Source organism: Bidens hawaiensis, unplaced genomic scaffold (genome assembly GCF_021521415.1).
Source record: "Bidens hawaiensis isolate Kalapana, Puna unplaced genomic scaffold, B.hawaiensis_p1.1 tig00008152_1, whole genome shotgun sequence".
NCBI lineage: Eukaryota > Viridiplantae > Streptophyta > Magnoliopsida > Asterales > Asteraceae > Bidens > Bidens hawaiensis.
This window is the reverse complement of record NW_027491581.1, coordinates 815,731-827,640: the sequence shown is the minus strand read 5'-3', so window position 1 is coordinate 827,640 and position 11,910 is coordinate 815,731. Positions and strand designations below refer to the sequence as shown.

Sequence of the window (11,910 nt, the reverse complement as noted above, 5' to 3'; positions counted from 1 at the left end):
CCAAACGACCTTTTAATATCTTTCCTTGCCGATTCTTGTTTCTTCGTGAAATACTTTCGTTTGTCAGAAACTGGAGCCGTGTAAGCTTGAACAAGTATCCTCATTCGTTGTAAATACCATCAACGAGGTAGTACCCGTACTTGAAATGTTCTCCATTTGCAAAAAAAGCTTGAGGGGGTTCTACCCCGTCGATAAGGTCATCGATTATCGGTGACTGATCGATAACATTGAGGTCATTATTGTAAGCTTGAACAAGTATCCTCATTCGTTGTAAATACTATCAACGAGGTAGTACCCGTACTTGAAATGTTCTCCATTTGCAAAAAAAGCTTGAGGGGGTTCTACCCCGTCGATAAGGTCATCGATTATCGGTGACTGATCGATAACATTGAGGTCATTATTAGATCCGGCAACCCCAAAGAACGCATGCCAAATCCAAAGATCCTGTGACGCCGCCGCCTCAAGTACAATAGTAGGGCCGGGGTGATCACCTCGATGAAATTGACCTCACAAAGCAGTGGGACACATAGCCCAACCAACATGCATACAATCAAGGCTACCGAGCATCCCGGGGAAACCATGCTTTTCACCGTGCACCTCGTATATGCTTTGTATATCATACATTGTTGGTCTACGTAAGTATCTCCGCTTGTATAGCGACATGACCCCTAAATATAATTATTAAAGTTATATAAGTTATGTAAATATTTGAAAAATATATAAACAAACGTAAAAAAAATATATACCTCTACAAAAGTGGTTAAACGCATCGCGTCCGGTCTTTTTAGCCATTTGTAGATACTCGTCCAACATGTCCGATCCAACACATACGCTAGTTGCCGAAGAGCGGCGGTAATTTTTTGAGTAGCCGTGAACCCCGGGCTTACCTCTAGCGTCATCCCTTTGTTGAAAATACTCACAGTGCTCCGGCAAGTCATTTGCTAGACGCATGAATAATCGTCTAGTCATTCGAAAACGGGTTCTAAAACTATCCTCACCATATGTGGGATTGGGACTAAAATAGTGACGTATCAAAGTTTCGTTAGCGGTCTTTCGATCACGAATACACGGTTGGCGGAACAATGGGGCTCGGGGGCGATTTTGATCTCTCAAAAAGCTTACCGTCGTTTGAACTGCTTGACAAATGAGTTCGTCTTCTTCGGTAGAATAGGAAGACGAAGACGATGACGACGATGCCATTTATAAATATATAAATAGAAGTTTTGATAGATAGAATGTATGGTTTGAGTTTTTATAGAAAGTGTGGATTTGCATTTATAGGTAAAAAAAAAGAAACTAAATATTTATGATTGGCCAACGGTAAGGTTGACCAGTCAACTCACCTCCAACGGCTATATTGCCCCGCGACCACAGCCACGCCGGCCGGCCGCGCCCGCATTCACCTGAGGGGTGTAGCGGTGTTCGCAAGCCACGTAGGCGACCGCACCCACCCCTCACCCCCACTACCCTCAGTCTAAGAGAGTCCTTGATAGATGTGCAAATATCGGTTATGATGGTATCGGTTACTATTCGTAACTGGTTATTAGTCAAAGGGTCCAGATGATTATATCCAAGCATCGGCTATGGTTCCTAACCTAGTTTTTAGTGTAAAAACTATCTTTATAACCAGTTAGGTCGGGTTAAAAACCAGTTTAACCTATTAAAATTAATCTTATTAACACTAAACTCATCAACCTATTGAAGTTAGCCGGTTCTTGTGTGAAAACCCCTATCGGTTCTAACAAACTGTTAATATCGGTTAGAAATGGGTTTCCAACAACCACAACCACAACACAAGCGCAACCACAATACATTCATTCCCCCAGGTCCAGGTAACACCTAAATCCTAAAACTTGCATTTGCAAACCCTAATTTTGCCCTATGTTGATTAATGCCATGTTTATTTAAGATCGCTTCATCTGAATTCGAATCAATCTCTTTTATTAATAATAATAATAATAATGTTGTGGTATCTGATTGTTTTCTGTTTTCATATGTGTTTGCTATGCTTTTATTTAGTAGTTTGATTTGATTCATTGGCTTTAATCTAATTTAAGTGTTGGATTCAAATCATGCTAGGTAGGTTAAACTGATACTGTTGGATTATGTTTACTTTCCTGGTATAAATAATTTATTATTATTATTATTAGATTATTGCTACTTGTTATACTTGCATTAGGTTATTTAACATCAAAGAGAAAGAGAGGCTCTTTTGGTAAGATTTTCATGAAGAATGATTTCTCGATGCTCTATATTTAACTCTGTTGACTGTTCAGGTCAAATTAGCTCTTTTTGAACAGGGTGCGTTTGTGAAAATAACTGTATATATAATTGGGTTAACTGTTAAGATAACGGTGATGTAGCTTTTTAACTTTGTTGCAAAGAGTTGAAGTTTTTTAAAAGAGGTTAATTTAAACGACTTTAGTTTCTTGCAAAATTGATTAATTAACCATATACTTGATTGATTTTAAAAACCTTCATTGTAACAGGAAGATTTTTTAAGAGTGTTGGAGACTATTAGCTAACAGTCCAATGGATTTTGATGAATATGAGTACTTAGAGAAAATGGTCGTCTGAGCAAAAAACTAATGAAGATGATGAAACTGTTAAAAGAGAAGACAAAGAACGCAGGCACAGCTCTAGACATAGAAGTGATAAGAACGATGATGATCGAAGATCAAAACGTGCAAAATCTGGTGACGAGTTGCGTGATCGTGAGAAAGAATGGGGATCCTCTCACCACCGTTCATCTTCAAAGGACGGTGATAGAGACAGACATAGGAGTAACCGTGAAACAAGAAACAGAGACAGAGACAGAGATAGAGACAGAGACAGGGAGAGGGATCGTGCGAGAGGAAGGCGTGATCATGAGAGAGAAGGACAAAGACAGAGAACGTGATCGGACACATCGAAGTGGAAGCAGGTCAGAGAGACATGAACGAGACAGGGAGAAGAGCCGTGATAGAGAGGTTAAAGATAGAGACAGGGAAAAAGAGAAGGAAAAAGAAAGGGAAACTAGAGAATCTGATCGAGAAAGCAGGTATTTTCATGTTTATTTTCTGTACTCTACGTATCTTTGTTGCCGTTGCTTGTTATCTACACATTTTATGCTACCAAAGTTGGTTAGTTCAATTGTCTAGTTACTTTATACTCAATAGTGCAAAGTCAAGTTTTTATGCAGCTGTATTGACAAGGACTGCATTGTTATATTGTCTAGTCTAGCTCTCGGGAAAAGGTATAGATTAATTAATGTTTCGGATAATCTTTATGCTTATATGGCTAGAGTGCTAGATACTAGACAGACAAAAGCTTTCTGGTAGGAAGTATCTGTTAATGTTATAGTGAGCACCTGACAATAAATAGGCACATGTCAATTTATCTTGTAATGCATTTATTGTATCTGAGTGATTTTTTGCTTTATTTTAACTCTTAGTAGCCTTCAAATCAGGCAATTAAGTTTCATTTGAGCTCATCCCGAGCTTCATGCAGGTATCAGTTGGTAACATAATACCTATTCGTTGGGCTTTTGATAAATAGAAAGCACCGAGGGTCTATGTAGTCAAAAGCACACAAGTTGTGTGTCTAGGTGCTCGGGCGAGGCGAGTCAAAGCGTCTCAGACATGCATGGCTTCTGGCGAGCGATTGGAGTCCCATAGTTTCTCTCTCTCTTTTTTCATTTCCCGTTTTAACCGTTGGGTCTGCACTTATTTGTAATAATCTGAAGGGAGAGGAGATAGAGAGGAACATGGTTTAAAAGATTTGATTCTTGGAAGAGCAGAAGACTAATGGAGAGGAGAGAACCGAAGGTTAAGCAGATGGGGATGACAGCAAAGTAAATTTAGAGTCTGGACTAGAGGGTCTGCTGATAGGCAGCAAAAGAAGAAGCCCTAATATTCACCTTTTAAGGTTTACTTGTGGATTGGGCTGGCCCAATAATCTTTTTTCAAGTTCAATAAAACTGTTTTAAAAGATAGATTTGTAGCTCAAATGGTTATCTTCAATATATATATATATATATTACTTTTCTTATTTTATTTTTTTAGAGGGTGGAGTTAGGAGTAAGAAGGGAGTGTTTACTAAGAAGTCTCAAACAATTGATAGGGCCATTAGATCTAGGTTGAGATCAAATCTAGTTAAAAATGCGCGGTGTGTTTTATTTTACGGAAAAAGAAGCGCGGTGTGTAGTGTGTTTTATTTTTAGGCTTTCTTACACTTCCTATAAAACACTAACTTATTTTATGGTGTGTTTTACTCGTTTTTTTGCTCAGTAGTGTAATTTACCCGTTTTCGTCCAAAATTTTTTATGCGTAATGTAAATTTATCTGTTTTCATCTAGAACTCTTAACAACCAAGCATTTTAAAATATTTTTATTTATTAACATTATTTGAGAGTAGTTTTATTATATTTTATATTTACATTTGTGATTACTTATATGAATCACAGGTTTACACACGTGTAAATAAACATATTAGATATATAAGTAATAGCAAATTTACACGTGTAAAAAATTTAGTAATGTGTATAAACTAATTTTCGTAAGTGTAATTGTAGATATAAATATAATAAGTGATACAGCTACACTCAAAGAATAATATTAATATATAGGAAAATTTCAAAAAATGATGGCTGCAAAGAGTTTCTAAAGTTCTTAAATTATTTAGGAGTTTTGTAATGAACCTAATCCTATATATATGTATAAATTTTAGAATATTAACTATTCTTAATATTTATTAAAGATATTTTAAAAAGATTTTGTTATATATGTATAATAGTATTAAGTTATCAGGTTTTTATGCCTATATATATATATATATATATATATACATATATATATATAGGGGAAGGTTAACGTACAAATGGAATTAACGTGCTAAACGTGAGAATCAAGTAGAGTAATTATATAATTACTCTATGATAATTACTCTATTTGTATATATAATTACTCTACTTGATTCTCATGTTTAGCACGTTAATTTCATTTGTATTTGATCCAAACCCTATATATATATATATGTTTTATTATTGCATCTTTTTTTGTCTCGGTGTGCGCTTTTTTCGCGATTAGATGACATGCGAGCCCTTTGCGTCTTTAATTACCTAGAACTTAATTATGTGAGTAGGCCAACATTGATGAAAAGGGCGCCAAGTTAAAGATCTAGCTTAACTATGCTGCTATATTTTAACACCAAGTAGGCTAGATTACATGGGAATAATTATGCTTTAACCTTCAGCGATTGGCTTTGCAATTTATCTGATGTAAAGAATCCTAATTGAGTTTATTTTCTTTAATGTTATGAAGCTCTCGGTGAGTTTGTAGGAATGCTAACAATTTCAAATGCGTCATAGTTAAGAGTTCACAATAAAGAATAATAATTGAGTGTCTATTTTCTTTAAGGTTATGATGTTCTCTACTTCACGGATGGCAGATTATAGGAATGTTAACAACTTCTAGTGCGTCATAGTTATTCAGTAGCAATGATATTCCTCTCCTATTGAAAAACAGCTATATTTGTTGTTTTTTTCACTGATTTGTATTATTCCTCAGCTACTTGAGCCTTGATGGTATTTTGCTAGCAGCAACATTAATTTTTTGACAATAACATAGATACTCGAGATCTCTTAATTTCTCAGAGTTATGAATATTAAACATTTGTTTTCAAGAATAGAATATTGAACACTAGATTCTGGGAACTCGCAGATGTGCTAGAGCAATCCTCAGGCTCAGGAATTCAGGTCATGGGTTTAAACATTGCCACTTAGGCATTTTGGATTCCAAAATAAAAGCTTGAAATTGAAGATAGAGGGTGGCCCTTTTGGCAGGGTGACGATGATGATGTCATGTTATGATTTTCATTATCCTCCACCTTTAAACCAGCATCATCTTATTTTACATCTTATCTGTTGCAGAAATGCTGTTGTGGGAGTACAGAAGCTTTTGGTTGTGGATATCAGTTCATTTTTCTACAAGAGCCATTTGTCTTTTACAGCCTTACAGGATATATCTGTTGCCACGTGTTATATACATATATATAGTAATTAATATAATCATTACAGGTCTAATACAACCGGTAGTGTCTCAATGGAAAATCATACATTGTTCAAGTGGCACATATCTTATTGGAGTATTGATTATTAGTTTTTCACTAACACGTTTTATTTTTATGCCTTAGAACTGATCATAGGTGCTTTAGATCTGCTTATTCAGTCTTTTATTTTCTTGAATAGAAGAGAATCAAGTGAGTAATATTTAAACAAGCTTTTGGATATGTTTGTGTCTTTACTTTTGGATAATTGTCTAATCATGAGACGGTTATTGCTAGCAGGTTTATTCCCTTTGATTTACTAGTATTATTATGTCATTCTGCCAATAATATCAACTGATGATCAAGTATGCTTAGGTTTATTAGGAAAGGTACACAAATATTCTTCATTGTCGCCTAAAATTGGATAATACATGGTTTGAGTGATATCTTTGCCGTTATTGTAATTGTTACTTTGTTCTCCAGGTTGGTTCTTTTAACTTCAGCAGCTGCAATTTCACTCCTTAAACTTTAGTACTTGTTTTTCTGAAGAACTTAATCTGTGGGTTTATAATTAAAATGCTGTATTTTGCAGGCGATATAAAGACAAGAAGGAAGGACCTGTAGAGCCAGAGGTTGATCCAGAACGAGATCAACGTACAGTCTTTGCGTATCAGGTAATAAAACATGCTTCTGTTAACAGGTTTTTTGTTTCATCAACTGTTATGTTGCTAATTTCACATTCTTATAAAATACACAGATATCTCTAAAAGCCGATGAAAGAGATGTTTATGAGTTCTTCTCAAGGGCTGGCAAGGTTAGTTCTATATATCTATTTCCTTCTTTGTGTTTCGTTTTGTACTTGATTTGGGTTTGTTTATGAAATTGATGCAATCTCAGTTTAACATTGTTAAAAACAGTGAAAAGTGAAACTTGGTTTTTTCATTTTGTGGATTTATGTAAACAAGGATTCATGATGCATGTTGGGTTCTTGTTCTTTTTATAATCGTTGCTGATATACTCATTTATGATTTCAGGTTCGAGATGTGCGTCTTATTATGGACCGTAACTCAAGACGCTCAAAAGGAGTCGGGTATGTTTTTCCGCTTTATGATAATCAAATAGCTTGCATAAGTTCATTGGTACATGTTCTAACCTAAACACTTTTAGGTATATTGAATTTTATGATGCAATGTCTGTCCCTATGGCAATAGCACTCTCGGGTCAACCTCTGCTTGGTCATCCTGTGATGGTCAAACCATCAGAAGCTGAAAAAAAACCTTGTACAGTCTACTGCAACCGCTGGTGGAGCCGCAGGTGTTGCAGGCGCAACTGGCGGTGCAAGAAAGTTGTATGTTGGCAATCTGCATTACAATATGAAGGAAGATCAACTTCGTCAGGTTTGTAAATATTAATAATATACTATTACAGTTTTCTTTTTACTAATACTCAACTTCTGTTCAGGTATTTGAATCATTTGGGACTGTAGAGCTGGTGCAGTTACCTACTGATGAGAGCGGGAATTGTAAAGGTTTTGGTTTTATTCAGGTGAACTTCGTTCACTATATCTTTTACCCTTGCCATGCTGATTATTATTTAAAGTGCAATCAGTTCTGGTCAAACTTACTGATTGGGCACTTTTTTTTGTAAGTTTGCAAGACTTGAAGATGCCAAGGCTGCACAAAGTTTGAACGGACAGCTGGAGATTGCAGGTCGAATGATGAAGGTACAATTCTTGTAGTTCACTAAGTCAAATGCTGAGCTGTCATTTTGGCATAATAGTTGCATATATATCTAAGATGTATATTTTGGAATCTATAAAATATTTTTTTGTTGGTTGATTTATTTTGGAGATATCGAGACATGATTTTAACTTCTAAGGTAGTTTTGTATTGACATACTGCAATTTATGTTGTAATAAATATAACTATACACAGGTGTCCGCCATTACTGATCAACCTGGAATGCAAGAAACAGGTGTTAATCCTGGTGATTTTGATGATGACGATGGAGGCGGCTTGGTTAGTACCAAACTGTTCTTTGTCCTTTCAAACTTTTATAATAATATTAATAAAAACTGTTAACGCTATGGAACTCTGCGCTTATAATTTCTGCTTTTATCTATGTATTTTCAGGCTCTAAATGCACGTTCTCGGGCACTTCTCATGCAGAAGTTAGATCGTAGTGGAACCACAACAAGGTGCAACATGAAACTTAACTCTTTAGTGTTGTTTTCTTAATCATATATTATTATTGTAATATGTTTAATGTTTTTATTATAGTGGTGTTGGATCACTGGGCCTACCAACCAGTAATGGCACTGGCCTACCATCTGGAGTTCCTGCCATTGCATCAATGCCTGTGCCACCTGTCACTGTTCCATCAATAGAAAGCATCGGTGTCCCTAGTGAATGTTTGTTGTTGAACAACATGTTTGATCCTGAGTTAGAGGTTAGTTTTGCAATTTCTCATCTTACTTTCTGGCAATGATTTTGTAATAGTAATTTTATATACAGGAGGAGCCAGATTTTGATCTAGACTAGCTGGGTGCCCGCACGATGCAGCGGGGGCGCGCGCAACTCCACAGTGAACGCATAGTCCATGTCGGTACATACGTCACCTAGTGACAGTGCACACGTATCCTAAAATTGGACCTCGTAACTCGTGCAAAGCCAGTTGCGTGTTATCAAATATTGAACACGCGTAACCCGGCGGGAATGCACGTTACTGACATTGGAACATGCTTAACCAACACCACGCGTGTAATTCATTGTGATTAACAGTGTAGGGTGCTACGTGGGACTGGACACATATTTATCGGGCCCGGTATATTTAAACAATGGTATCTGCGTAACTTGTAACGAAAATCAAAAGGCAAACATTAAATATACATTAATTTGAAATACATCATTTTTCTAAACCAATCCGTTTTGGCCCCAAACCTGTTCTGAGTCGATATCGTTCTGACCTGGCCCCTTTCAACTTGAACCTGAACCAAATTGACCATTTTTTTGTATTGACTCATTCCGACCCTATTGTACTTTTACAAATGACCTGAGCTCGCCCGACTCAACCTGTTACTCGGTTCTAAATCGTAAGCGCGTACATGTTAACGTTTTAAAACTAAAAAAATTATAGCAATATCATACTCAAATCAAAGAGAATAAAATGCTCATTTTTATGATGTACTTTTTTTAAAAAAACATTAACGTGTGAAAAAGTTATGGCCGTTAAAAAGTCGTGGGGTAGTTGGTTTTGATTTAGGAGGCATTTGTGTAACTATTATTAAACTTTACAAAAAAGGTAATGAAGTTGAGGGACTAAAGTTGTAAGTTTATGTTAAAAGAAAAAAAGATGTAAAGACTTAATTACCCTTAATTTCTATAATTTTTATGCATCATATGTTGTATATTAAGCATTGAGTTTGGTACCTCTTAAAATTTAAGAGGTCCCTAACTCATGCTTTATATATAGTATAGATATTAAGGAAGATGTACAATCAGAATGCTCAAAACATGGACAACTGAGGCACATCTATGTTGAGAAGTAAGTTTATCTTTATAAAGGTGGCAAGCTGATCGGGTTGATACTGATCAAAGCGGGTCAGGTTATGTGGGTCAACCCCACCTGACTCGACTTGTTTGACCTATCATTTTGGCTGCTGTTTTGTTGGTTTACTACTATTATTAATTATATGGTTTGCGTATTCTAAGGTTTTACACGCTTTTGATTAACAGGAATAGTGCTGGGCTTGTTTATTTGCGTTTTGAGAACACGCAATCTGCAGTGGCTGCTCAACGCGCACTTCATGGGAGATGGTTTGCTGGAAAGATGATCACCGCCTCATTTATGGTATATCTCTATTTAGTCAAATGGCTAAAATGCCCTTCAATAAATATTTTCTACTCTTAGATTAGAAATGTGACAAAAATTGATTTTGGAACGGGTCAGATTGGCAAAATCAAAAAGTGAAGCTAAAAGGTACCCAAACCGTTAATATGCATGCTAAGATTTTTATATTAATAGAAACATTGCAATATTTTGGGTAAGGGATTTATTCAATATGAGCATAGCTATGCTCAGGGATCCAAGAATTTTAGTACGGGGCAAAATTTGGGTTGATTAAAATGGATAGATAATAAATGAGTCTGTCAAAATAGATAAGATAAAAATTAGGCTGGTCAAATACGATAGATAAAATATGGTCGTTGACAATGGATGGATAAAAAATGAATCGGTTAAAAATGTTTTCATGAGTAGGTCAACCGAGATAGACTGGATTTTAATTCAGTCATTGCAAGTCTAACGAATTCTTTTTTCACAACCATGATAACATCAACAAAAAATTCAACATGCACACATGAATTTTTGCTATATATATTCGAATTCTATACACCTTACATCAGCCACCGATTTTGCTTATAAATTATTCCTACAGGTGCCACAAAGTTACGAGGCCAAGTTTCCCGACAGCATCTAGGGGATGTTTGTAAACCTTGGACACAACTGTTGGGAACCCAAATTTGCAGGATCATGCTGAGGTTGTTGTCTAGGTTTGAGTTTTTAAAACTGAACAATATTAGAATATTTTTTATGGTACTTTAGATGGGCTTTGAAGTGTGTAATAGAAGAAAGTTTGATACTTACTGAGCAGTTGCAGGTATTTGTGTTTTAAAGAAACTATTGGATGTATAATTTTCAAAACATGTAGCAAAATTTCGTAATGCTGCTTTTTAACCATATTCTGCTGAGATTGTCATTATGGTTTATGTACTATTTGTTTTTTAATTTCTGCATTATCTTTTTAACACAGTTGTGTCATCCTTAAGCCAACTGTGATTTTTTTTTTGGTACCTAAGGGTAAACGAACGGGGTGGCGGTCATTCATGTTCCGCTCTCTCTCTACAATTTAATGGTTGAATGATGAATTGGGGTGAATGATGGGTATTTCCATTGTTGAATGACGTTGCTCATTTGAGCCATTCCCTCTCATTTGTCACGTTTGTGCCATGTCAGCTTTTCATCCATTATTCAACTTCACCCCTCAACTCGTGTTATGGTTCATTCCTCTCATTCTCCATCATTGTTTGTTGTTATATTATTTAATAACATAAATAATTAAAAGAGACAGAAAATGAAAAGCATTTTTTTTATTCTCTCTCCAAATGAGGAGCGTGAGCATGGTGAGTGACAGTAATGAAATGATGATGAGGTGGGTGGCGTTCAAAGGGTCTCATGCGAGGGAGGGGGTGCCACGTCAGATCAGTGGGTGACCCCCACTGATCCATACCCATCGACTTTAGGGATGGAGGAGATGATGGGAAGGACACTCCCACCACCCTAAGACGCAATATTGTTCTAGATAGCAGCATGCATCAAAAATCTATCTTTTCATTGTAGATTAGAAAAGGATTTTGTGTGCAATTTACAATCAAATTTTAAAGTAAGAATCATAGTTCTCATTAGTTAATGAAAATCATTATTTTCAATAATAAACCACAATTTACAGAATTTCATGTTATTTTGTATGAGAATGTTATATGAAATTCAGACTTGAAAATCACACACAAGGCTTGTAATGCCCAAGTTAGGTTGGTTGATTTTTTGTGAAGTTTAAAGCCTTCAAGTAAAGCAGTTACTACCATGCATTTATCTGCTTCGTTATCTAGAATTGAATGTATAAACATTTGTATATGTGAATGTGGGTAGAGGTGCACAAATCGGGTTCAAATGGAAAACCCGAACCGGTTCCAAACCGGTTTTTTCACACCGGGTTGTAAAATGGCACCGGTTCCAATCAAGAACCGGTTCGGTTCCCGACCCGAACCGATGCCCAGATATGCGAACTTTTAAGAACCGGGTAGGGTATGAACCGGAACCGGTTTTTAC

At 36.1% G+C, this 11,910-nt stretch overlaps 1 protein-coding gene and 1 pseudogene across 2 annotated transcripts; one reads left to right on the top strand and one right to left on the bottom strand.

Moving 5' to 3' along the window:
* Window positions 1–507: 507 nt before the first annotated feature.
* Window positions 508–951, bottom strand: LOC143637243 (uncharacterized). The gene is made up of 2 exons (XM_077104683.1): window positions 747–951; window positions 508–668 (listed from the first exon to the last, which is right to left on the bottom strand). The coding sequence occupies exons 1-2, from the start codon at window positions 949–951 to the stop codon at window positions 508–510; spliced, it is 366 nt and encodes a 121-aa protein (XP_076960798.1).
* A 1,581-nt stretch (window positions 952–2,532) lies between these two features.
* LOC143637227 (uncharacterized) lies at window positions 2,533–10,788 on the top strand (annotated as a pseudogene). Its single transcript, XR_013154393.1, has 14 exons — window positions 2,533–3,040; window positions 6,617–6,698; window positions 6,782–6,838; window positions 7,059–7,114; window positions 7,192–7,421; window positions 7,486–7,569; window positions 7,673–7,747; window positions 7,959–8,042; window positions 8,157–8,221; window positions 8,304–8,472; window positions 8,538–8,568; window positions 9,501–9,567; window positions 9,759–9,873; window positions 10,460–10,788. The product of XR_013154393.1 is annotated as an uncharacterized LOC143637227 (transcript).
* The last annotated feature ends 1,122 nt before the right edge of the window (window positions 10,789–11,910 follow it).